Source organism: Anguilla anguilla, chromosome 3, assembly GCF_013347855.1.
Source record: "Anguilla anguilla isolate fAngAng1 chromosome 3, fAngAng1.pri, whole genome shotgun sequence".
Lineage (NCBI taxonomy): Eukaryota > Metazoa > Chordata > Actinopteri > Anguilliformes > Anguillidae > Anguilla > Anguilla anguilla.
The window spans coordinates 4,185,068-4,212,139 of NC_049203.1; the positions used below are offsets into that span (position 1 = coordinate 4,185,068).

The window sequence follows — 27,072 nt, forward strand, 5'->3', positions numbered from 1 at the left end:
CAGAGGATGTTACTAATGAACGGACAGGCATGATCAAGGTTTCCCGGGAAACAGCCAATGGAAATCAGCCTAGTGACCATGTTGAATTTTTACACCATTTTTTGTCTGAGCTGGATATTAGGCCAAAAAGTCAAACTGAGTAAAATAACAGGGACCAGTCCCTGCTGTGCATTTTTATTTTGTACCTCAAGTGATCAGTAATTATTTAATCAATGGTCAATTAGCAATGAATATTGTTATTTTTTATTATTTTTTTATTATTATTATTATTATTATTATTATTTATATGTAGGCTTTGGCAATAATTACATTTGTATTTCATGCCAAAAAGAGAATCTTGAGAGAGAGGGAGACTTTGTAAATAGAGCTGCTTGGGATTTTTCTTCTCAGACAGAGCTGTAGAGCGTTTAAAAGAGACCGACCATTTGATCCTTTTTCACTTATTCATCGTTTTCCGTTCGGACTGTACTCTGGATGAGCTGTGCTGGCGGTAAATTATATATGAGATGCTACAGGTGTCTCATCTCAGCCGTTCACCGAGTTCGCGGTTTATTTATTTGTGGATCCTGCTTTTGTTCCATTCCTTTCCGAATCGATCACACTCAGGAGAAACAACAGATAGCCTATGGGGTGGGGGGGGGGGGGATGGAGGGCAGAGAAGGACAGGAAGGAAGGAAGGAAGAGGAGAGAGAAAAAGGGCAGGGAAGGAGAGAAGAAGACAAACTGAGCGAGAGAACGCCAGATTTAGCGCAGAAACATTTTGTCCGTGGCTGAGAATGTCCGAGTTGAAAAAACGTCCCCTAGAGGTCCCGCCTACCTGTGGTCCTTAGCACCTTGCCCTGGCGCTGGAAAGAGTGCATTCGGCTTTTAATCCTCCACACAGACACTTAGGAAATAAGTTATTTGTTTATGTATGTACGGCAGGAATACCAACCCCGCTCTACACCAGATTGCCTTGTATTTCTCCTCTCCTTGCCAGTAGTGGCAAACTGGTGCCAGCTTCTTTTTGTTTGCCCTTTGACCTGCCCGATATTGAGGCGATTTGGCTCAACACAGACGCTCAATACCTTTGAATTGTCCCAGGTGCAGCACTCATTCCCTGACGAACAACAGACCGGGCCCAGTTATGACCTGCCTCCCCCCCCCCCCCCTCCCCCCCCCCCCCCCAGCAACAGACTGAGAAAATCATAAATTGTGCGTTTCGGAGAACAATTCAAGATGAAGTCATTCCCTCCCTACCTGGGGAGTTACTGCATGTGTTATTTACAGCTGTGGGAACTATGCGGGACACATCAAAGGGAAACAGATGCAGGGTTTCTGGTGAGGAGGCAAGAAGTTGGGATGAGACAGTCATTTATATTTCTCTCTCTCGCTCTCTCTGTCTGTCTTTCTCTCTCTCAGTTCAATTCAATTTGCTTTATTGGCATGACAAAACAGCACGCTTTTGTATTGCCAAAGCATATAGTATTATCTTTCTCTCTCTCTTTCTTTCACTCTCAGTACTATTCAATTCAGTTCAAATAAGCTTTATTGGCAAGGCCACATTTCAGCAGTTTTTTGCCAAAGCAATTGTTTGCAGAAAACAACAACAATAGTAGAAACAACTACAGTATATGAACAATAATAACATATGATAATAACAGTGCTAGGGTGCTTGGACCCTCATTAATTGGGGAGACTTTGTTAACAAATAATAGTGGTAATAAACAGCGATGTCTAGTTTTGTTTTTTTTTTGTTTTTTACAGACAATGTAAGCTACTTCCTGTTAGGCACTTGTCCACCATTGAGGGCTATTGTCCCCGGACTGGGGACACTGTGATGGTGGAGGTGCCCGTTCACCGTCTCACAGGCCTTGGCACGCTGCCAGAATGATATTTAGACTGGTGTTCATGGCCTGTCATGTCCCATGTGTCCCGGTGCATTTTTCCCCTTCACTTGGAGACACAGGTTTTTTGGGGGCAGGGCCGACTCGTCTCCTCTCTGTCAGCTGTAGGACACAAAGAACTGAGTGTGAGTGTTCAGCACGTCTCCAAAAAACCATAGACAGGCCGCCTGCGACAATAGCGCTGATGACAGAAATAAATAAATAAATAAATAAACGCTTTCATTTTGTGAGAACAATGAAAACAATCTCAAACGATAACGACGATGAGTGTTCCGATGATTTGCAGATGTGGCTCCAGTGACATAATATTGCTAAATGATCACAGTGTACCGGGGAACTGCTGCAATGGTTTTACTTCCCCTTTTCTACAAGGTGGAAGAACACAATGGGGAAAAAAAAAACAGGAAATGACCAGTTCAAGGTGGAGGTGTTTTGTCAGAATCGCTGTTTGTCCGAGCGTGACCGGGGGTCACACCTGTGTGTGCTCTCAGTCGCAGGTGTAAACAGGGCTGTTATCATGCACCAGAGGTCTCTTGTCAGATCACGCCCCCCCCTCGTGCCCCCCCCCCCCCCCCGCCCCTCAGGGGTCTCAGCATGGGGAAAGAGAGGGACAGGCAGATGGAGGTAGAGCATAGCAATGACCTGGGATTCCCCAGAGTATTCGCACACAACTGTGCCCTCCCTGCCAGCCAGACTGTCCATGGGGTGGGTGGGTGGGTGGGCGGGAGGGGGGGGGGGGCAGTGTGATCAGGAAGACACGCCCGTGTGACACCTACCCGCGCGGACGCGAACTTTCCGCCGCCGCCGTGACACCCGGGATCCTCCGGGGAGCGCCGTCGAGCAGCGTCGATTTGCGCTGCGTGGTGAAAAAAAAAAAAAACGGCGACAGGCAGGACAAGAGGAATACATTTCCCGGCATCGAGCCGTCATGACAGAGAGCATCCCGCTATTATGGGAGAACGGTAATCGCAGCATTGTTTCGCTGTCCCCTGAACGGGGTGCCGTCTGTGCTTGGGGCCAATAACCCCCCCCCCCCCCCCCCCCCCCCCCACCCCCCGTCCACACTGAGTCACCAGATCGCCTCCACGCTGTATGTCTGTACCCATTGTGGAGTGAAACACAGTTTCAACGGGATTTTAATACTTTTTTTTTTTTTTTTTTTTTAAACAATTTTTTTTTACGATTTTAAGGAAGCAAACTTGCTAGGTTCAGGTTACTGGAGCATGCTGCTGATGGGCCTTGTGGAGCGGCAGACACGCGTACAGAAGTTGTGCGGCTCTGGTTACGTTGCTAAACGCATTACTGCCCTTGTAAACCAATTGAATGCATTTGAGTGCTTCATCTGATAAGTCGCTCTCTCTCCGGAAGAGCATCTGCTGAATGAACGTGATCCACTGTAATGCAATTTAATCAACGGATTGCACGTCAGCGTGAGTCAAGACCTACTTGGTCATATATTTGGGAACACATGAAGCCCCCCCCCCCCCCCCAAGGCCATTCGTCACCATCCCCCGGGTCAGCCATGAGAAAAAAGGAGCCCTTGAATTCACATCGACACCTATCACCAGATTTTAATTTAGCAAACGGGACAAGCAGTGTAACCGGCTCCAGTGCAGTGAGGCTGTACGCGCAGAGTCACACAGGCGTGACAGACCGCTGTCCAAAAGGGGGGGACTCCTGTAGCACACGGGACGGGAGCGTGGGCATTGTGCTCCGTGTGTGCTCGTCCGGGCGCTGTCCTCAGTCTACACCACCTGCTGAACGACAGCACAGGTACAGTCCCAGGTGTCCCAGGTGAGCTTTTCCCAGTTAGTCCAACCAGGTTTGGCCGACAGTTAAAAACAGCATGAACTGAATCTAACTGGATTCGCGTTTTTTCTTGTTTGCTGCTTTTTTCTTGTTGCTTTTTTTGTCGTTTTTGTTGGTTGAAATATGATAATGCTAATTCCACAAATAGCAACCATGGAAAATGCATCTAGCCACATGGCCAATTGAAAACTCTAAGCGAAAAAGCACTATTGTTTTTTGTTTTGTTTGTTTTTTAAATGGTGATTATTAGATGAGCACTTAGGAGGCACGCAATGTTGGAATCAGGCATTATTGTGGATCAGTGACCTACAGAGGTAGCAATCAGTCCCCAAGTGGACCGTAGCTGTCCGTGTGAACTCGTTTGATACTTTCATTGTTTGTAGGGGAACTGCCCCTTTCAGCCACTGGTGGAATAGCAAGCCTCCCAACCCCCTGCCCCACCCAACCCCGCCCCTTTTCCCACCCCACCCCATCCCACCCTCACCCCATCCCCACCCCATCCCTCCCTCACCGCATCCCACCCTCACTCCTACCACCACCCCAATCCTACCCCAATCCCACCCCTACCCTCACCCCCACCCCACCCCGCCCCTCCCTCACCTGATCCCATCCCTACCCCCATCATACCCTCACCCTTACCCCCATCCCACCTCTACCCCAATCCCAGCCTCACCCCACTCCACCCCACCCCACCCTCATCCCCATCCCACCCTCACCTGATCCCATCCCTACCCCCATCCCACCCTCACCCCACCCTCGCCCCGCTCACTCCAGTGAGGCACAGCTGGAGAGCGCTCTCCCGCTTGCGCACAGTGCTCTGCTCTGCTCTGCTCTGCTCTGCTGAAGAAGCTCGAGCGCATGGCTTTGCTCCTCTGCTCCTCTCTGCTCCTCTCTGTTCTCTCTGTTCTCTCTGAGGGCCTCTTGTAATATTTAAATGGCGTCTGCCACTGCTGCCTCGTTTAAACACAGGTCCACTTCAAGTCCAAGCATCAAATCCTGTTTGTGTGCCGCTTTCAATTCCACTCTGCTCACGAGCAAGGAGGTTTCGGGCGAGTCAGCGAAGAATTCGGAATTTAAGGGAATAGTCCTCTAACCATTTGGGAAATCTGCTATCTTACCCATAGTCAGACAATAAGATCAATACCGATATCAATTTCATCCCTGTGCGTCCAGTACCAAAATATTAGTCAATATCTATGGGCTGCAATGCTAACTGTGCTACCACTGAAATATTGGACCAAAAAAAAAAAAATTGCCTTGGCATTTCAGATTTTAGGAAATTTTCCCACAATGAAACCTCTCATAGTGGAAGGATATTTTTGTACATTTTGAGATTTGGGTCGCTAATACTTTTTGAGAAACTTGCAATTAACGTGTCCATTTTTGTGGGGTATTTTTGGCCCTAAGGGTGCTTGCTTTAAGACCCTGTACTTTCAAAACATTTCTGGGCATTGTACTGACAAAATGGCAAGCAAATGAAGAGGGACACACTGAATAGCCAATTTAATCTCATGGAGCAAGCATTTACTCTCTAACTGTTAAGTGCCTTGTAACAAAAGAGTCTGTCACAAAAACAAATGTGTTTTTATGTTTAAATGATGGATGGCTTGTTTTTTTTTTTGTTTTTTTACAGTGTTGTTTTTAAAAATCCATCTAATAGAGTCTGTCTCCATTTCTGTGGCGTGTTTTTAATATCACTTATTTACTTGCTTATTCTCAGAATTATATTGATTTTTTTTTCCAACTGAAATGAAGAAAAAAAACAAACAAATCAAGATATAAATGAGTAGATTCGGCCACAGGACTACCGTGCACTCCCCTTAGGCCTGTCACAAAGACCTGGGAGTTGAGAAGCTGCTTGTTCCGCTTTTCTCCTGGAAAAAAGAATTGGCCTCTCTTGTCTTTTAGAGTACCTGTGGCCTCAGTCACAGTTTTGTAAGCTCTCCCTTTGATCACATCCACCAAAAAGGCCGCGGCCATGACGTTCCCCTGCATCCCCCCCCCCCCCCCCCCCCCGTGCTCTTCAGAACCCAGCTGCTTGCGGCTTTCGTTTTTCCTCCCTAACTTCTTTGAAAAAAGAAAAGAAAATAATATATATATTTTTTTTTTTAAAAGGTACAGAAGCATTTCTGCTCTGTCGTTAATGATGTTTCGGGTGAAGTCTGAAGGGCGATTTACCGGCTGGTTTCTAGAGCTGGGTGATGATCTGTTCGGGGGGGGGGGGGGGGGGAACAAGCTGCCTGTTCCCTTGGTGGAATCCGGAATCACATGGATCAGTGTTTTCCTTCCTAGAGACCCACTGGGATTTGTCAGTGGCTGACATAAGAATGTTGCAAGACTTGCATTAATTATCTCATTTCTTATTCTGCATTATATAATGTTCTAGCCTTCGTTATGTGTGAGATATCGGACCAGAGTGTGTGTGTGTGAGTGTGTGTGTGTGTGTCTGCGGGCGCGTGTATGCGTTCAAGCGTGTGCGTGCGTGTGTTTAGAGAGGTTGCCCTTTGCCTAACCCAGCCTTCGAGCTACTGGAAAGGGCTGGGTGTAGCGCAGTTTTCTCATTTGTTTTTTTTTATTGCCGTAGTTTATTTTGTTTAGTTGTGGACAAAAACCGAACAAAAGGCCAAACAAATCAAGCATCGGCATGCACAGTCCTTTGAGGTCTTAAAATAAAGGTTTCCTTCAATTTCCAAGATAAGAGAATTGCATATTAAAAAAGGGTGGGCAGTCGACCAGAAAGCACGGTTCCCCAAGCCAAGTTGTGAGATCACCTCTCCCAATATAGACCAGAGAGAAAAGGTGTCTCATCAAAGCTCGGGCCCACGGCAAAGGCTTAATGTTCAATGGGGGGTGAGGCCTGTGGAAACAGGTGTCTATAGTCAGGCAATGATGCACATCAGTGGAGTGGGTGACTCCAGCAGCAGTAATTCATCCCTCCTTTGCAGCTGAAACACAGCAGAGGATACACTTCTGAAAACCAAAGCACATTTGCTGTATCGAACTATCCCCCCCCCCCCCCCCCCCCCCCCAAAAAAAAACTATTCAAAGGATGGTTAATGATCAGCTTTTTTCTGTTTTCGTGTCCCAGGCTGTTTTTGTGTGCAATGAAGAACATTTATTACTACATGAAAATTGTATGATTTTATAATTATAATAATAATAATAATAATAATAATAATAATAATAATAATAATAATGTATGCGGTTTATTTCTACATTTTTCCCCACATGCATTAACTTTGATAGAGGACACTGCGACGAACGGCATCTCACCCGTAGCTGTGGAGTTGAAGACAACCGATAAGTGCTTAAAAAAACGTCCTTAGTTACTCCGTTCAAGGTTGACATCGCGCGCGGCTCGTCCCGGGAGGACCGGCGGTGAGGAGCTTCCGGTTTTATGACACTGTCCGCGCTTAAGAGGCTGCGTTAAATCAGAAATGTGATGTCCCTTAAAGACTGAAGCACACTGCACGCGCACTTGCACTCTTTCCACAGACCAGGCTTCATCGGCGATATTTCACGCGGATGGAGCAACCGTCGCCGTTTTTGGCACGCGTCAGAGTCTGAATGCATTACAGGCTACTTCCCCCCTGATGTATATGTAGCACTTCATCTCACCAAAGACGGGGACGCCGTAATTAATTTAAAAACACTGTAATATGAATGAATATGCATCAGACCTGACACTAAACTTAGGAAAACATTAAATTACTTTCACTAGTAATGTATCATTGTCATTGATTGGTGCAGAACACGCATCAAAACATTTATTCACATAGATCAAAGGTTATTTTACACCGACTCTCGCTGCAGTATAGGACAGCACTATTACATTACTAATTAATAAAGCAAATCTACGGATTAGGCCATGTTCTTTTTTCCCCTCCTCTTCCTCGTCCTCTGTCTTGCTGTCCCAATTCACTCGCTTCCACCGTAGCTTTGGATACTGATGACCTTACAAAACTAGGCTAAATGAGGCGCAAGCGGGGCTTAAAATACCCATACAACAACCCTCCCAGTTCAAGCACTGCTAAAGAGGCCGATTCTAAAGCAACGTCAACTATTTCAACAAGTTCCGAAATGTCCTTGTCTCCACGTTCTTACGAAAGAAAGAAAAAAAAACATTCTGCACCTGTCCTACATTTTGGCTCATTGCAAAATCGAAAATAAAATTGGCACAGCTCACTACCTGAATTTAAATGAGTAAATTGTGTTTGTATTTTGTTTTTGATAAATCAAATGCTTTAAATAGGATTTTAGTTATTTATTATAATTTTTTTTTTTTTTTAGCTCTACTGAAGAATATTCCGTCTTAACACTTTAGGATGATGCGTTTGTCCTGTCAGCAGCGCGTGAACACTCCGTGCAGTACACGTCTCCGGCCAGCAGGGAGGCGCCCGTGAACTGCAAGCCAGCACAGAGAGGAGAACCTGAGCAAGCTACGCAGCAGTCCTCGCGGACGAAAACCAGTGAAAACTGAAGCACAGCTAATGATGCGCATCACCGAGGAAGAGATATTTTTCAGCGGTAATATATCCCCATACGCCTGCAAGCTCGTGCATCACGCCGGCATCTGCGAGAGTTCGTCTTTGTCTGCGAATATGACTCTGCCCGCTGCACACCTGACACCTGTGACACGCAGATATTAAAAATTCACAACTCGTCAAAGAACACAATGTTCTCCTTGAGCCGAAAAATCAACAGAGCAAATAAATGAATAAAATTAATGAATGAATAATTTGAAAAAACACCAGCAGTCTTAATCTCGCTCAATCTCACACGCGCACAAAGAGGTAGGCCTACAAACCGTTCCAAATAACTAAATGGTATAAACATGCTTAACAAATAAATGTTAGGTGTCAATTCTTTGTCCATACTTCTATATCTTCCAGAGTGGAGACATTCATAATTATGACGGAGGTCGTAGGCCATCCGTAGTCTAGAATCCTCTATCAGCATAATTGTGCCCAGAACTTATTTGTAGCGCAATGTGTAGGCACAGCAAAACAGTTTCTGCGTGACAGAGGTGCTTCGTGTTTACGTAGGCCGACATAAGCGCAGCAGGTGGGCACTGGTAATTGGAATAGCCTCCATTTTGCCACCATTCATTCAAATAAATAACCTTATTAGCATTGTTTTACTGCCCGCCCGACCCATTTGTGTATCTCTGGGGATGGGCGGAATCCCATTTTAGCTGCAGGGGCAAGGAAAAATGACCGACTCCATGCGTCGTTTTTTACAGCGCGCGACACGCTAAAAGGTGGGCCTACGCGAAATGTGGAGTCGCAATTGTGTGGTCCCTCCGTTTCCTTCATGATTGACACGTAGCAAAACTCTTGTCTGTTGGTCCTACGACTTCTCTTTGAAGCTTTTAAATGAATTGCAAGCCAGATATTCGGGCAGTATAAATGTAGGCGAAAGGCTTAATTTAGTTTATTTTCAGATGTACAATTGAAGACAGCTGTTACTGGTGTTCAGATTACTCAAATTCTGAAATTATATTTAACACATGACGTGACTTTGGTTATAATCCTATAGAAAATATGTAGTATTATTTCTTGCCTTGAACGCACCGTATGAATTCCGAGCGACCTAAACAAACTAGGACAACCTGACACTCGTCTTTTGAAGTGCCCAGCCATCCAGTCGCGTTGCTGCGCTCAAACGCAGCGTGTAGGGCACGATGAAAAGGCACGCGCTTTGCCTCGTGGTGCGCATTCCCAAACACTTGCATTGTGGAGAGGACGACATCCAGAGAGGAGAAAAAGATCTCATTAATCAAACGAAAAGACGTTTGAATAGCGGACACTCGCCACAGCGAGTTAAAACCCCAAAGCCATGAAAAGCACACCATGAAAGAAAGGGCAACACTTTATTAAAGATAACACAAGAGGGACAATATTAATATTGTTAGTAATACAAACACTTGACAGTGTACGGTTCTTACATCACCGGCATCAACCACAATTCATTCTACTAACACATAATAATAACAACAATGATTACAAAAACAACATGAACAACAACAACAATAATAATAAGAAAAATAAGTCACAAAATACCTGTATAACAAAATAAATTATTTTACACGTGCGAGACAAGTTATGTATACGAAGTGTGTGGAAAGTTAGCGCATTCGGGTGGCTGTCAGTAAAAGCCCGGCCCTTCTCCAGAGCCAGCCAGCAGCGTTTCGGGGATAGCGGGTCCAGGGATAATCTGATTGGTGGAGAGAGGTGGCACTCATGGCCGCGGAGGGCTGGCCGACGGAATCGGCGAATGCGACGCTTCTCACTTTCCCTACTAGACACTTTCGAACAAGATAGTTGCCTATTTCCTACAGTCCAGTGTGAGCAAGTGTACATGGGAAAAAAGCGAGAGGGAGGGCGAGAGTGACTGAACAGACGAAAGCTCGATCGGGAGTGAGACAAGAAGAGAGAGTTGTTTTATTTTTTTTAAATAAAAAGTGACAATGGCCGTATCGGCAGCTCCTCCGGTGCACTCACCCAACTCCGCTCCGGGATCCGGGGGTCTGTTTCGCTCCGAACCGATGTACTCCAGACCGACCGAAAACACGAGACTGACCAACAGCATGATCAACACATTCATCGCCACTGGTGGTGGAGGAGGTGGCGGCGGCGGCGGAGGCGGCAACGGGAACGGCGCCGGCGTTAGTAACGACTGTAAAATGGTGGAGGTCCATGGGGTCAAAGTAGCCTCCTTTAATATGGACGGACAGGAGCTGATCTGCCTACCCCAGGTTTTCGATCTGTTTCTCAAACACCTCGTCGGAGGGCTTCACACGGTCTACACTAAGCTCAAGCGCCTGGATATATGCCCGGTGGTGTGCACCGTGGAGCAGGTCCGAATTCTGCGGGGACTCGGCGCCATTCAGCCCGGGGTGAATCGCTGCAAACTCATCAGTCGAAGTGACTTCGAGGCGCTTTACAACGACTGCACCAATGCCAGGTTAGACATGTTTGTTTCCTCCACCCTCGCCGCTCCGCTTGTTGTCTTGTCTTTTTTTGTCCTCATTAACACGCATGCACGGTTCCCACGGTTTTTTTCTTTTTTTGTAGCATGGGAACAAATAAGTAGCGGCTACAGCAGCGCACAAGCCCCTCGCGATGGTGACCATAAAACTTTCTGAACTTCATTTTAACACGTCGCCAACGACTTAAAGAATGTTTCACAGGCATTCCTTATCGACCATAAATAAAATGAACCGAACCGTTGTGCTATTGCAATTTTTAAAAAATTTGCTCACCATCCAAATGGAGAAATGCTTTCTTATATATGACAGCTGCGATTCAAACAGCCCGAGTTTGGCAGTTAATTAAAAAAGAAAACTTTGTTGCAACGCTGCTCGTGTCGCTCTGTCGAAAGTTATTAAACTGCTATGTTTAAAACTGAGACAATGAATATGCCACATGTTGCCTAATTTCTGCTTAACTAAATTTTCCACGCCGTCAGGTTGCTGATACCCACTACTACTAATTAGAAGCATGTAGTTTCAGAGCATTCACTCAACATGATTAACTTATAAAGTATAATTTTTAAGGGATGTGTTTTATTTTAAATCGCCATTAACTTTTTCATATGAGCAAAGTCTGAAATGATTCACTTAACCACTGTGTTTAACATCTCTTTTTTTGCAACAGTAATCATATTATTGAAACTCGATGAAGTTATCATTCGCTGCAGACCCCCTCCTCCTCTACAAGCGAGCGCGCGCGCGCGCGCACACACACGCACACACAGACACACGTAAACGCAGCATCAAGTTCCAGTAAGGTGCAATGTGTCTCGTGTAACTTCAGACCGCGCTCTCAAATGCAACACGAGACCATTTGATATGTTTGAAATTTAAGAATCAAATGTTGACAAAGTAACAGGAGGTAAATTGAGTTTACTGTCCATTTGGAGCTGAATATTAGTTCTGTGACAGTAGGTCCATTTCAAAACAAGATACAGCCTAGTTTTTTTTTTTTTTTGCATGCGCGCCGTCTCTTTTCCTTTTTGCAAAATAATATATTAATTTTCTATAAATTAATTTGTTGAAGCTTGTATTTGATGATTAATAAAGTAATTAAGTAGACTAGATATTTGAAAACTGTACAATGGGTCATATGTTGCTTGACCTGTAAATATTACATTTGACATTGTAAGTTGAAATGCTTTTCTCTAGCGCTCTCTGTTTGTAAAGAGTTCTCTCGTTACTTTTGTATTCTGGTTCTGGTGCAACGACAAAAATATGTTACAAGAACAACTGAGAACAATTGTTTCATGCAAATCGATGCATTGAGCTGTACTGTGTCATCCACAACAATTGCATTATCTGATCTATAGGCTGAGGCGCGCTCTAGATAAATTATCGCTGTTTTATTCATCGCGACTTCCAATTACAACGTTTTCCGCGAATCTCCCCGTATTTTGTCGCCTTCTTGATTCGCCGTTTATGCGTACATAGACTTTGCGGGAACAAACTAAGCACCCGCTTTCACGGTCACACCGTTTACGCACGTTCCCGGGAACACAAACATCGCAACATCGTGTTCCTGAATATCTGAACCGCGATATTAACTCGCCATCTCCCCGGGAGGGAAATTGTAGCGTTTGTAGAAAATGAGGCTGATTGAGAAACGGTATGCAAATGGTGCCTTGATTTATGTCCCCGTGATTTGTTTTGTCTTCTTTTCAATCTCGATTGATCTTGAATTAATTCTCGCCGCGCGGCTGCAGATGTTGCCGCGTGTTTAATAAATCAGCGAGACGTATCTGAACGAATCACTCCAGTCGCGTTCCCTGCTCGGTTTGATGTCTAGATGTTATTCTTAGCTTGTTATCATGACAGATGCATTAGTGTAACCCCCCCCCCCCCCCCCGTTTCGCCAGCAATGTCAATGAGGAGATAGAACTTCAGAGACGCCGCCCCTTATTTCCCCCCGACACCCAGCACCCATCTATACTGGACTAAGGCGCCTGTAGGGTTGCTGCCCAGTTCCAAGTCCAGGTCATAAGTGCGGCTTCCATTTAGGCGTTGCTAAACCGGTTACGTCAACAGTGCGAATCGCGCGCGCCTTTAATAAAGAGAACAACGAGAGACGCACGGTTTATTTTCCGTGAAATAACTGAAAAGAAAAAAAGTAAAATAGCTGCTAGCAGTAGGCCAGATGCGGCAACGATAACAAAAAATATTTAAACAGCCAACCAACACAATTTAGTTATTAATTTAAAATAAATTAAATGTCACTCTCAGCATAATTGGTCTATGATGTCTTCGCTCCTGCTGTTTGTTGTAGACTTCTGCTATCAAATGATAATTTGATAACATTTCTGTGCGCCCGTCTTCACGAAACATGTAGGGACTGGGACTGCATAAAACAAAACGAAACAAAGAAAATAGTGGTCAAAAGTAAAGCAACGATTAATTGCCATTGCTTATTTTGATTTTATGCAGCTGTGTTTTCTATTGTTGTTTGTATATTGTGCATATCTGATGGTCTGATGAAAGCCTGTTGACTGACTGGCCGGTTTATGGATTGAAACGGACGACAATGGTTTGTGGCAGTTCAACACAGATTTCTGTTAAATACAAAAAACATTAAATATATAATCACATTACAAGCAGATTGAAACAGGAACAGATATGTTTGACTTTATAATATTTATACTGTCATTTATACATGTATAATATTTGTGTTGGTTCTCTCTTGTGGGCAGTTAGCAGAAGAATCTAAATCGCTCAGTCAGTTTATGATGCGTGTTTGTGAAAGCAGAGCTGTTGCTTCAGAGACTGAGTTTTGCACAAACACGCGGGTCTGCTGATTGGCTGGAGGTCAGACACACCGATTGGCCACGGGCTGGTGTTAGGAAGGTTATACTGCATGACTGACTTCCTGTGTGGAGCTCGTGTGAGGCTTTTGTGTCTGCTCATGTGTGAGGTGTTTGCTCTACGAATTATGAATTGATTTCTGATTTTTGAACGGCTGGATCTGTAGTGCTTCTATTAAGATTGGATAAGATAAGAATTGTGTGTGTGCGTGTGTGTGTGTGTGTCTGTGAGAGAGAAAGAGAGAGAGAGTGAGAGGAAGGGAATGTGGTGCTGTAATATCCAGAATGGTCAACCTGTCTTGTCTTCCACTCTAAAAGTTCACAAGTTCACAAGCACCTGCCATCATGTACAAACACATGCACACCCATGCACACACATGCACACCCATGCACGCACTCACGCGCAATCAGTCATGCATGCACGCACATGCACATGCACACGCACATGCAAACGCTCAGACCTTGACACTTGTCCAGGGAGCGAATCACGCACAGACAAACATGCAGTTTCACAGGGGGCTGCTGGGTGGCTTGTCCTGGTAAGGCTCTGCTCTAGTGCGTGGATGGACCCTACGGTCTCGGTTCGAGACTCGACCGCACCCATGCCACCTGTACTTCTTACCCTGCCCCACCTGCCCTGCCCTGCCCCGTCCCGCCCCGCCCCGCCCCCACAGGGCGTTGTATAATTGGTGGTGACGTCACCTAAGGTTACGGCGGGTTTGGTTTGTTTAAGGAGGGTTCAGTCAGGGTTAGGGAGGGTTCCTTCGTATGCCCCCCCCCCCCCCCCACACCATCCCAAATTCTCTCCTCATTTTGGAATGCCCAATTGTGCACAGCTGCATACGTGCTGTGTAGTCGCACCACTTCCGAAACACGTGATGTCACCAGCCGGTCCATTTCCCGCAAGCCGAGCTTGCACAGGCATGAGTCAGAGGCAGACACTCTTGGGGCAACTTTGGCGAGGTGGTGACCAATCGGCTGTCACCCTCTCTGTCTGCTCCCGCTGGTTGATTGGTCACCCTTGTTTAAGTGTCTGCCTCTGACTCAGGCCCTAGCAAGCTCTGAGACAAAGAAGCGGGTGACATCACGCGCGTCGCACGAGCCGTGTCTACGCCCTCCCTCATTGGCTGCCGAAATGACAGCATGAACGCGCGTGCCTGTATACGATTGGACGTTCCAAACTTGGGAGGAAATTTGGGGAAAAAAGTATGTGAAAGAATTAAATGTCACTTTGCAGGGGACGTTCAAGATTTCGCAGTTACCCATTTTTGCTCCACTTATACATCTCTCCAGCAGATTCCCTGCACGCTCAGTTTATGTGATGTCAAGAATATGTAAAGATTTCATTTGTGAACAGAAACTGTACCCAGATAGCAAGCGACTCCGGGCTGGATCTGTGCTGATTCTGGCCCAAAGCCAGCACTTCCGATCCGGACACATCGCAGATCTGGCCCGGAATCTCTTGCTATCTGGGTAAGCAGTCGATGGAATTCCCAAATAAGTGGTCAGTAACAGATTGAAGTGTGGAAGTGGGCACTTAACGGAAAAATCTGAATAGCTAGGAAATACGGTTTTAATCACGGGCCGAGGACAGAAAATAAGCGGTTATAATACCAGATAGAAGTGTTATTATGATTATATAAGCAGTTAATAACAAATGCTGGTCGGGAAATAATCAGAAATCGTTTTACCCTTTTAACACGCACCCTGTAACGGGCAGTGGGGACGTAGAGGGGGTGGCGTAGAGTCACGGGACACAGAGATAAAACGTTTTGACGCGATCCTTAAAAGAATGGGCGTGGCCTATTTGAATTGGGGGTGCTGATGGGGGGCATTTTTGAATCAGTCAAAAAAAAAAAAAACAGGGTTGCGCTCTCCATTGATCTTTGTGTTTTTATCACATTCATTATTTATTGAGAGAATTTGCAAGCTAAACACAACGTTAAAGTAGCTTTTGCACTTGGGGACTGCACTTAGGAAATTGGATGGAAATTATATTAGAGATGAACATCTGTGCACTTTCTCCCCCCCCCACCCTCTCTCGTATTGGATTAGAGATTCAACTGTTCTTGCGCTGAGCAAAGAGTGTTGAGGATGGGGGGAAAGGGGCGGGGGGGGGGCACGAGGGCGGGGGGGGGGGGCACAGAAAACAAGCATGGGGAAGCGATGGCATTCAGTCTGTTTCAGAGCAGTGCTGACGGGGGAAACAGTGGGGTATGGCAGCCAATCAGCAGGCATCTTAAAGGATAAGCATGTATGTCTTCTAAACATGGGAGGACGAAATAAGCACACGTAAAACTCAAAGACTTGTCATGCATAGATTTTATTTAGCTGGTTCTGGCTGGAAGAAAGTTTTAAGCATTTCAATTTTCTTTTTTTTTTTTTGACGTAATGCTGGTGTCTTGGATGGAGAACCATGTTGCAGTGAAAATATTTTCAGGCGGACTTGCGGGGACCCAACCTGCATGTGGCTGACTGTGTGTGTGTGTGGTGTCTGGTGTGTGTGTGAGACGTCTGGCATGTGTGTGTGTGTATGTGTGTGTGTGTGTGTGTGGGGGGGGGGGGTGTCAGGGTGTCAGAGTGAGAGTCCAGTCCCCAGGAATCACTCCATTTCTCATCCAGGTCCACCACTACGTTGGTAGATCTCTCTATCTCTCTCCCTCTCTCCCTCCCTCCCTCCGTCCCTGCTCCTCCCCCCCGTTGGTCGTAACTCTTTTGTGCTCTCCTGTTATCCGCTCTCTCGCCGCTATAAATAATGAATTAAACGCTCGGTTTGCACGCCCTCAGGTTTTTGTCACATGGCGTGCCTGTGTGTCTCCTTTAAACGGTAAAAGTGGTCTTCTGGATGTTTCCATTTACATAGCATAACCCCCCCCCCCCTCCTGCGCAGCTGGACATCCATGTGTGTGTTTGCGCAGGTCGACTTTGGAGGGTCTGCTTAGTACTTGTAATCTTTCAAGCAGCTGTGTGCTTAGAAAAAACACCAGGTTTTTTGTGCATCGTTTGTGAGTTGAGACATTTTTACACGAAAATCCTTTGATGTATTCATTTATCTATCTGTGTTCCTGTTTTTTTTTTTCATTGATCTTATTGTTTATAGCGGTTGGCAAACACATCCACCGATATCAGTTATATTGATTTTTGAAATCTGCATAAGGAGTCGGTTTCGTGGGAGCAGATTCTAGCCCATGACCTTTGACCTTTAGATTTATGGTCCACTGCTGTAAAAGAAAAGTTGCACCACACTTATGTGTTTATGGCTTAGAAGACCTTAACTGAAATGTGTGTGTGTGTGTGTGTGTGTGTGTGTGTGCACATGTGTGTGTGAGTGTGCGTGTGTGTACGCATGTATGTGTATGTGTGTGTGTGTGCACGCATGTATGTGTGTGTGTGTGTGTATGCGCATGTGTGTGTGTGTGCGCATGTATGTGTGTGTGTGTGTTTGCGCATGTACGTGTGTATGTGCATCCCTGCGTTGTGGTAAGCAGCTCCATATGTGAGCATGAATTGATAGCGGAGCTCGACACACACACACACACACACACACACACACACACACACACACACACACGCTGCGATTCACACACACACACACGCGCTGCGATTCACACACACACACACACACACACGCTGCGATTCACACACACACACACACACGCTGCGATTCACACAGGGAGGCGCTGTGGTCCAGATGCAGGGCCTGCGTGCACGTTGGATTTAATCATGTTTCGCATTCTTTCTGTCACAACCCTGGCCTGTCAGGCACATTTTTCTCTTTCATTCTGTCCTGAAACATCAACTAAACAACTGAGCGTGTTGCTCGTTTTCTCCCTGTGTTGTTTTCACCCTGAAACGCATCTCTTCTGAAAACCCCGGATGTGTTGAAAAGGTTTTTTTTAGGCTTGTTTTCAGAGGAGAGAAAAATGCTTCCCTGCAGGTACCAGTCATAGCTGCTATCCTGAAACTCCACAGACATGACAGCGCGCGTGCGTGTCCTGCACAACACTTAACCTGGCAGCTCATGGGGCACGTGCCCGCGGTCACACACACACGCACATGTTGGCATGCAGATGCCCACATGCACCCGTGCATGGCGTGCGGGGCTGGCTGCTGGCTGCACACAGCGAGGCATGCACCAGACCTGCAGTCAGCGGGATCGCATCAAATGCACACATGCAGGCTCTGTGGGGGTCAGTGTCTGTGAGCATCCGTCTGTCTGTGCCCACACACACGTTTTTGAGTGTGTGAGTGCGTGTTCGGTTGTGTGTGGTTGTGTTTTTTGTGGGAGCATGTGCAGTGCGTTTGTGAGCAAGTTTCAGTCTTTGTGTTGTTTGAGTGTGTGTGTGTGTGTACGCGTGTTTGTGTAAGTACATGTTTGTGTGAGTAAGTGCGTGTTTGTGCATGTTCATTTGTGTCCATGTGTGAGTGTTTGTATGTGTGTGCTTTCGTATACATCTGTGTGTTTGCACGTGTGTGTGTGTCTGTGTGTGTGTATGTGCATGCACTTGTGTATGTCTGCACGTGCGCGTGTGTGTGCGTGTGTGTGTGTGTGTGTGTGTGTTCACACACTGCTAAACGGAAGAGTGGACATGTGGCAGATGGGATAAGCTGGTCACCCGTCTCTACCTGCAGTCAGGCGGAGTGGGGGGGGGGGGGGAGCGGTGGGGGGGGGGACTTAGCCGGTGTCATTTTGACTTTGGGAAAATCTCCTCCCTCTCCTTAATGACACATCTGCAGCGCGGCGGCTGTACTTATTACAGTCGTGTAGAGTCAAATTGATTGTCTCCTAAAATTAATTTTTGCTGTGCTCTGCCTGTGGCGGAGTGGTTACAGAAGGGCGCCCGGCTCGCAGCTGAAGTATTGTTTAATCACATTAGTATTATAGCCCTCAGGACAGCCGAGATAATTGTACAAACGAACACGGAAATATGTATCTCTAACTTTTATGATTGAATTATGCAAATGACTTATCTCTCGCCCCCTTCCAAGTTCTAATCGTCTAATTAGGAGCGATGTTTTAAACTGTCGGCTTCGGGAAGGGGGGGATTGTAGGAGAAGAAGCAGAGGGTGGAAAATTGTAAGTGACTTTAAAAATTGCCAAAAGTACTCTTTGTACCAGAAGTATTCCCCCCCCCCTCCTTTTTATTGAGTGAGTGAGTCAGTTAATGTGTGGTGTGTGTGTGTGATGAGAGAGAGAGTGTGTGTGTGTGTTTGTATGATGAGTCTGTGTGTTTGTGTGTGTGTGTGTGTGTGGGATGAGAGTGTGTGTGTGTGTGTGTTTGTGTGATGAGCGTGTGTGTGTGTTTGTGTGATGAGAGTGTGTGTGTGTGTTTATGTGATGAGAATGTGTGTGTGTGTGTGTGTGTTTAGAACCTAAATGGACAGGCAGAGGGTCAAAGAGAGAGCGAAAGACAGAGAGGAGGAACGTGTGAGCCCTGGAGAGAAAAAGTGAGAAAGGACAGAAAAAGAAATGAGAGAGAGAGAGAGAGAAAAGAATGGAGCAACAGAGGACAGAGAGAGAGAGAGAGAGAGAGAGAATGTTTGTTAGAGTCCCGTCTCCACGGAGATCCTTTAAGGATCGTTAGTGTTGTTTTGTTTAGCGTATCCGAGCTGGTTAGTGAGGCGGTGCGGTCCTGGTGCGGTGCGGTCCTGGTGCGGTGCGGTGCGGTGTGGCGGTGTCGTGTGGAGTCTGTGGAGAGGGGGACTCAGTGATCGGTGAAACTGCAGAGCCGCTTCCCATTGATACAGGTTAATATTTCATGATGTGCTCAGCAGTGTGTGCCCACGCCGTCTCCCCTGCTGCCCCGCAGCGACGGAGCGTTTAATCTGCGTGTCAGCGCTCTGCCCGTCAGGGCTCACGCCCGCGGCCACGCCCACGCCCGCGCTCGCGCCCGCGCTCGTCCGCGATACTTACCGGAGCACAGCCACTGGGGTCAGTGTGCGTGGACGGGCTGGACAGGCTGGACAGGTTCCACCCCTCCGCCTTCTGGGGAAGGAAGAGTTATGTGTGTGTGTGTGTGTGTGTGTGTGTGAGAGAGAGAGTTTGTGAGTCTTTGAGAGTGAGTGAGTGATCATGAATGGCTGCATGTGTGTGTACTGCTGCATGTGTGTGTGTGTGTGTGTATGTGTACTGCTGTATGTGTGTGTGTGTGTGTGTGTGTGCACTGCTGCATGTGTGTGTGTGTGTGTGTGTGTGTGTGTGTGTACTGCTGCATGTGTGTGTGTGTATTTGTGTGTGTGTGTGTGCGCACTGCTGCATGTGTGTGTGTGTGTGTGCGCTTTCGCTCTGTTCCCACTCTATCCCCAGATGAAGTGTCACCCCTCTTTAAAACGCAGGTATCCGCGGCCTCCTGCACCTCTGAGCCCCACCGGCCTGCGCCCGTTAGTTTGTTATCCTTCCTGGTTCGGATCCGTGCGGCGTACGGGGGGGGGGGGGAGGGAATCTGCGTTTATCACGTCCTGTTACTGGATTTCTTTTTCATTTACCCTGGCCGTCTGTCTTCTCTGAAGAAGGGCCTCTAAAGAAACGCGGAGAGCGCCTTTCCAGACCTGTGTGCCTCCGCTGTGAAACGCAGCCTGGGGTGTAGAAGTCTTCACAGTGCTGGGATGTCTGAACCCAGTACGCAGTACATAAGGGTGTAAGAGGGTGCAGTATGCAGTGTGTAAGCTTATATGAGGGTGCAGTATGCAGTGTGTAAGTGTGCGTGAGGGTGCAGTATGCCGTGTGTAAGGGTGTGTGAGGGTGCAGTACGCAGTGTGTAAGGGTGTGTGAGGGTGCAGTACGCAGTGTATAAGGGTGTGTGAGGGTGCAGTACGCAGTGTGTAAGGGTGTGTGAGGGTGCAGTATGCAGTGTATAAGGGTGTATAAGGGGTGTAAATAGGTGAGCACAGTACACAGTGTGTAAGTGTGTGTGACGGTCTATATAGGTGAGCACAGTGTGTAGGTGTGTGTGAGGGCTGTAAATGGGGGTGTGTGTGAGGAGTGTAAATGTGTGAGTTTTCAGCGGGGGTGAGTGTGTATGAGGGTGTAAATGTGTGTGTTTTCAGCGGGGGTGAGTGTGTATGAGGGTGTAAATATGTGTGTGTTCAGCAGGGGGGTGAGTGTGTATGAGGGTGTAAATGTGTGTGTTTTTGGCAGGGGGTGTGTGTATGAGGGTGTAAATGTGTGTGTTTTCAGCAGGGGGGTGTGTGTATGAGGGTGTAAATGTGTGTGTTTTCAGCAGGGGGTGTGTGTATGAGGGTGTAAATGTGTGAGTTTTCAGCAGGGACAGGGCCTCTGTGATTTATGCTCTGCGCTGGACGGGCTGCAGGTGTGGGTCTGTTATTCTAGATGAGCAGTGGACCAGATGAGCTGGGGCGGCAGACCAGGAACAGCCTGCGTTTAATTACTGACCAGGAATTTAGAAACGCAGACCGGTGATTTATTCTGAGTAGGATGGCACTAAACTCCCCCTCCACCCTCTCCTTTTTCTCGTTCTCTCTCTCTCTTTTTTTTCCTTCAGGACCAGACAGTAACCCTGTTTTTCTTCTTCTTTTTTTTTTTTTTTTTTTTTTTACAATAAAGGATAAATTATTTAAGTGTATTAAATAAGTAATAAATTTTTTTTTTTTTGCCACAGAACAAGACCAGGTGTATGAATGTCTGTCTACTGTGTATGTGCGAATGTGTGTGTGTATGAGAGAGAGAGAGAGAGAGAGAGAGATCTATGTTACCCTTGTTTGTGGGACTAGTTTTTTGGGTGGTGTACTTTTTTAACCTCAAGAATTGAGTCATTTGTTCAAGTCGTTATTTATTTACTACTCAAGAAACAGTGTATTATAGCTACAGATAACCCATAAACCCTTACATTGCCGAAGAATCTTACGGAAGATTAACGGCAGTAACCGTGCAGTCCAGAACAGCATTCGGTAAACCACTTAAAGGAGACAGTTGGTTCGAGAGGATTTTGGAAACAGCGAGTGTGTGTATGTAGTAGGCTATGTTCCACAGAGCCAGGATTGGCGGACGGCACAGAGCTCAAAGTGAGAGAAAGCACGGCTGGTCCACTTCATGGTTTACAGTGGGACACCTGTAGGTCTACACACCGACTGGGACCGGTATGAGTGAGGGGTCAGGGGGTCCTGGAATTTTTTGGGGAAAGAGGGGAGGAGGTGGGGGGGGAGCACTCATCTGTCTACCCCCAGTAATTTACCCCCCCCCCCCACCCCCCCTTGCTGTCGCTTGGGTTCGAGACTTCTGGCCGTGTAATAGAAGCTCCCAGAGGTATGGTGGTGTGTGTTTGGGGGGGGGCGGGGGTGGAGGGGGGGGTGGGGAGGGGGTGAGGAGTTGTTTGAGAGGTCACGCTGGTGATGCGGGTGGTGGGGGGAGGAGGAGGGGGGGGGGGGGGGGCGCTCTCATGAAAACGGGCTCTGTGTGGTATCATTACAGTGGAATGTCTCTGCAGATTGTTCCGGGTGGTTAAAACGAAATGAAGTGAATCAGGGAAAGGAGAAGTGAGGCATGCAGAACGTTTTATTGCCGTCCTTTGAAGCTGTGATGACAGTAATCTCCCCCAGCAATGACTCTGTGTCAGATCACATATCGCGTGTCATTATGGGGGGGGGGGGAGTGAGGGGGGCGGGGGGCGAGGGTCACACAGTGAAGGTTCACCTGTCTTTCTGACGGCCACAGCTTTGTCTTCTGCCAGAACCGTGCTTTCATTCTGTAGTGTGTGCATGTGTGTATTTGTGTGTGTGTGTGTATGTGTGTGTGTTTGTGTGAGCGTGCATGTGTGTCTGGCGCACACACGTGTGTGGTGTATGAGTGTGTGTGCATGTGGTGTGTAAGTGTGTGTGTGTGTGTGTGTGCATGTGGTGTGTGAGAGTGTGAGTGTGTTTGTGAGAGTGTGAGTGTGTGTGTGTGTGTGTGTCTGGTGTGTGCAGGTGTGCGTGTGAGTGTGTGTGCATGTGGTGTGTGAGAGTGTGAGTGTGTGTGTGTGTGTCTGGTGTGTGAGTGTGTCTGTGTGTCTGTGTGTGTCTGGTGTGTGCAGGTGTGCGTGTTTGTGTGTGTGTGTTCAGTGGTGAGGTGGTCTCCTCCCCCACCCCCCCCCCCCCCCACTCCACACTGGGCTCCAGTGGCCAGTGGATGGAGCCGCTGATGGATGTGTGGTTCCGCCCCTTCGCAGCCGGGGCTTCTGGGTAATGGATGGCTCCTCTTTTATTGAAAGATCTCTCCGGCTGGGACGGCTTTTCACCGAGCCGTAAATCTGCACGTCTCCGCTGTCCTGCCTGTGGTTTATGTCATCATCTCTCCCTCTCTTTCTGCGCGCTCTCTCTCTCCCTCTCTTTCTGCGCGCTCTCTCTCTCTCTCTCTTTCTGCGCGCCCCCTCTCTCTATCTCTCTCTCTCCCTCTCTTTCTGCGCGCTCTCTCTCTATCTCTCTCTCCCTCTCTTTCTGTGCGCTCTCTCTCTCTCTCCCTCTCTTTCTGCGCGCTCTCTCTCTCTCTGTCCCTCTCTTTCTGCGCGCCCTCTCTCTCTCTATCTCTCTCTCTCCCTCTCTTTCTGCACTCTCTCTATCTCTCTCCCTCTCTTTCTGCGCTCTCTCTCTCTCTCCCTCTCTTTCTGCGCGCGCTCTCTCTCTCTCTCTCTCCCTCTCTTTCTGCGCGCTCTCTCTCTCTCTCTATCTCTCTCCCTCTCTTTCTGCGCGCTCTTTCTCTCTCTCTATCTCTCTCTCCCTCTCTTTCTGCGCGCCCTCTCTCTCTATCTCCCTCTCTCCCTCTCTTTCTGCGCGCCCTCTCTCTCTCTCTCCCTCTCTTTCTGCGCGCTCTCTCTCTCTATCTCCCTCTCTCCCTCTCTTTCTGCGCGCTCTCTCTCTATCTCTCCCTCTCTTTCTGCGCGCTCTCTCTCTCTCTCTCTTTCTGCGTGCTCTCTCTCTCTCTCTCTCTCTATCTCTCCCTCACCCCCTCCCTCCTTCCATCTGCTAACAGAAGACTGCCAGGCCAGGAGTATGTCCCTCTTCTCCTGCAGCCGCTTGCTCTCCTCCGTTGTTCCTCCCTTCCTCCTTCTTCCGTGTCTCTGCCTGTTTTTTTTTGCACATTTTCTAATTTTATTTTATTTTCCCGATGACTGTTGTGCCATCACAGATCACATGACATCTGACCCGGAGAAACGTCAGGTTTTCATAGAAATAACCTTTTTTTGTGCGCTGTTATTGGATTTTTCTGTTTTTTTCTCCCTACCATTCCTATCAGTTAGCCGAAATTATCAGTTAGCCTGAATGGTTGCCTTTAATGATTATCCATCAGGAACAGAAGATTACCCATTATCACTCAGTAAGGAATTCTTAGAAAGTGAAGTGAAATGTATGATAGATGACTATTTTTTCTGTGGAATGAGCTTTAGGGGTCGTGTGCTGAGTACACAGTCGCATATTTATCAGTCAGTACAGGAGGGATAATGCGTGAATGAAAGGGAAGGGAAAAAATCTGGAAATCACCGAGTTTATGTATGATATGAATCTCACTGCGAATGGGAAACAGTAGTTCAGGGCACTGTTTTGTGTGTGAGTGTGGTGTGTGTGTATGTGGGTGTGTGTGTGCGTGTGTGTGAGCGTGTTTGTGGGGGTGTGACTGTGTGTGTGTGTGTGTGTGTGTGTGAGCGTGTGTGCGAGCATGTGTATTTGTGTGTGTGTATGTGTATAGTGTGTGTGTGTATATGTGAGTGTGTGTATAGTGTATGTGTGCATGTGAGTGTGTGTGTATAGTGTGTGTGTTTGTGTGTGCATGTGAGTGCATGTGTGTGGGTGTGTGTGTATGTATGTATGTGTGTGTGTGTGTGTGTGCGTGTGTACGTGTGTGCGAGCATGTGTATTTGTGTGTGTGTATGTGTATAGTGTGTGTGTATATGTGAGTGTGTGTGTATAGTGTGTGTGTTTGTGTGTGTGTGCATGTGAGTGTGTGTGTATAGTGTGTGTGTTTGTGTGTGTGTGCATGTGAGTGTGTGTGTATAGTGTGTGTGTTTGTGTGTGCATGTGAGTGCATGTGTGTGTGTGTGTGTGTGTGTGTGTGTGTGTGCGTGTGTACGTGTGTGTACGTGTGTGTGCGTGTGTACGCGTGTGTACGTGTGTGTGTGTGTGTGTGTGTGTGTGTGTGTGTGTGTGCGTGTGTACGTGTGTGTGTATAGTGTGTGTGCACGTGTGCGTGCGTTGGAGCTTTCCGTAAGACGCGCTGAGCTCCAGCCCCGGTGAGAGGCTCTTATCTCTGCTCGCGCGTGCGTGTGCGCGTGTGAAAGCGCTGAGACGGCACATCGATATCATTTCCTCGCCGCTTTGCGGCGGCGGCGGCGGCGGCGGCCGCTAATGACTGCGTTGATGTAGTCGAACGTTTAAGTTAATAAATATGTCAGGAGTTTCGGAGCGCCGCTCCCCTCTCCCGACGCGCCGCGCTTCCTGCCCGCGTGTACTCCGCGGCGTGCGGAGAAATCGCAATTAGTCTGAGATTTACACCGCGGTGACAGACAGGTGTATAAATAGGGGTTAAACACACAATTTACATATTAATTTCATGATTCATTTAATCAATGATTTATGCGGATATAGATTGCATCTAATCCCGTCTCCGCTGTGGTGGGTAACCCCCCCAACGCCCCCCCTCACCCCCCCCTCGCCCCCCCACCTTTCCTGTTCTCTCTGTAGGCACAGATGGAGTAAAGTAGTGTATGCAAGTGCATGTTTTCTCTCGCTCACTCTCTCCGTTTCTCTCCCTGTCTCTTTCCTGAGGTGAAATTCTAATTCCTGTTGCTTTATTGCCTTTATTGGTTGGATGTATATTATAGATGTTGCCGAAGCATAGCAAAATCAGTTAAAATCTGAATGCTAATATTCATTATGTGTTAGCTTCTCTCTATCTCTCTCTCTCTCACTGTGTGTCACTTTTCCTCCTCCTCTCCCTCCATCTCTCTCCCCCACTCCCGCTCATGTTCTCTCTCTCTTTCTCACAGAGTAGGCCTATATCTCTCCCGCTCTTTCTCTCTCCCCCACTCCCTCTTTTTTCTTTTTCTCTCTCTCTCTTTCTCCCAAATAGTTTTTTAATTGTTTTTCAGCCCTTGTATTGGGTCTGGTGCTCCCGTGTGGAGAGTCTGTGACTTCAGTTTGAGCCTCTCAGTGCTGCTCAACTGATGCAGCCCGAAGTAGTCCCTGCATGACCATCACGGTTATGACAGGTTACAGTCTGATTTCTGATATCCAGTGTTGTTAAGGAGACCAAAACCATCACGGTTATGACAGGTTACAGTCTGATTTCTGATATCCAGTGTTGTTAAGGAGACCAAAACCATCACGGTTATGACAGGTTACGGTCTCCTTTCTGATATCCAGTGTTGTTATGGAGACCGGAACCATCGTGGTTATGGCAGGTTATGGTCTGATTTCAGATATCCATTGTGGTTATGGCAGGTTATGGTCTAATTTCAGCTCCGCGGTCTTTATCGTTGCTAAGGGCATTTGGGAATCTCCGCCGGGGTTGACCCCTGACCCTCGCCTGTTAAACACGTGACCTGGTCGTGGGGCACTTGACCGTGACCCCCGCGTCAATCAGCCTCAGAACCACGCCTGCTTTGCAAGGCGACCTTTGACCTCACCTTCCCCCCCCCCCCTTGGTCAGGTTAACCCTTCCGTTGCCTTTTATTTATTCCTTCTCTCCTTCCTGGGTGCTACACATTGGCGGTGGGTGAGGTCAGTACCCCCCACTCATCACTGTAAAGCACTTTGAGCGTTCGGAAGAAGTTGCTATACAAATGCGACGATTCATAAATTCGTTAATTTGTTCTTTTTTTTTTCCCCTTTCCGTCTTCGAAGGTGAAATTTTAAATGGGCCCCTGTTGCTGCAGTCAGGGTCCTCTGCCTCGACCAGTTAGCGTCCGTTTGCCCAGCGGCGGATAAAACGGAAAACGCCGCCGCCGGGCTGGGTACGGACCGCAGAGCGGCTGAGGCTCCCGCGCCGCTCTCTCTGATAGAGCGGTGACTGTCTGAGAGCAGCCGGGGCTCACGGCCTGCTCTGCTCTTTGACGTTTGTTCCCCCGGGATTTATTCTCGCCTTATCTGGAAGGCTTTATTTATATATTTATATATTTATATATTTATTTATATATATATATATATATTTTTTTATCAGGACAACAATTGGATTGTGCAGCCAGGGAGAAAAAAAATGGTAATTGAGTATTTTATCAGACGTTTCCGCCCAAACGGACCTTTGTAAGAGCCGCGCGCCGTAAATGAAGATTAAAGCCCTTGTTCGCGCGGAGGGAGCAGATCGGAATGATTTATTAGCGGTGACATCAATATGTCACTGTTCAGAGCTCGAACGGCTGAGAAGGAGGAGAGAGAGGGGGAGAGAGAGAGAGAGGGAGAGAGAGAGAGAGAGAGAAAGAGATACAGACAGAGAGAGAGAGAGAGAAAGAGAAAGAGATACAGATAGACAGAGAGAGAGGGAGGGAGAGATACAGAGATACAGAGAGAGAGAGAGAGGGAGGGAGAGATAGCAAAGAGACAGGGAGAGTGTGAGGCAGGG

At 47.4% G+C, this 27,072-nt stretch overlaps 1 protein-coding gene and 1 long non-coding RNA gene across 2 annotated transcripts in view; one reads left to right on the forward strand and one right to left on the reverse strand.

The window, feature by feature from the left end:
• Window positions 1-1,510: 1,510 nt before the first annotated feature.
• On the reverse strand, window positions 1,511-2,762 carry LOC118222318. The gene is made up of 2 exons (XR_004764266.1): window positions 2,663-2,762; window positions 1,511-1,988 (listed from the first exon to the last, which is right to left on the reverse strand). It is a non-coding gene; the product is annotated as an uncharacterized LOC118222318 (long non-coding RNA).
• Window positions 2,763-10,003: 7,241 nt separating this feature from the next.
• The window catches only part of LOC118224308 (dachshund homolog 2-like), a 97,042-nt gene continuing 79,973 nt past the window's right edge, over window positions 10,004-27,072 (forward strand). The window contains exon 1 of the mRNA XM_035411723.1: window positions 10,004-10,661. Within this exon, the coding sequence (XP_035267614.1) occupies window positions 10,165-10,661 (497 nt within the window). The 5' untranslated portion in view covers window positions 10,004-10,164. The remainder of the gene's footprint in view (window positions 10,662-27,072) is intronic.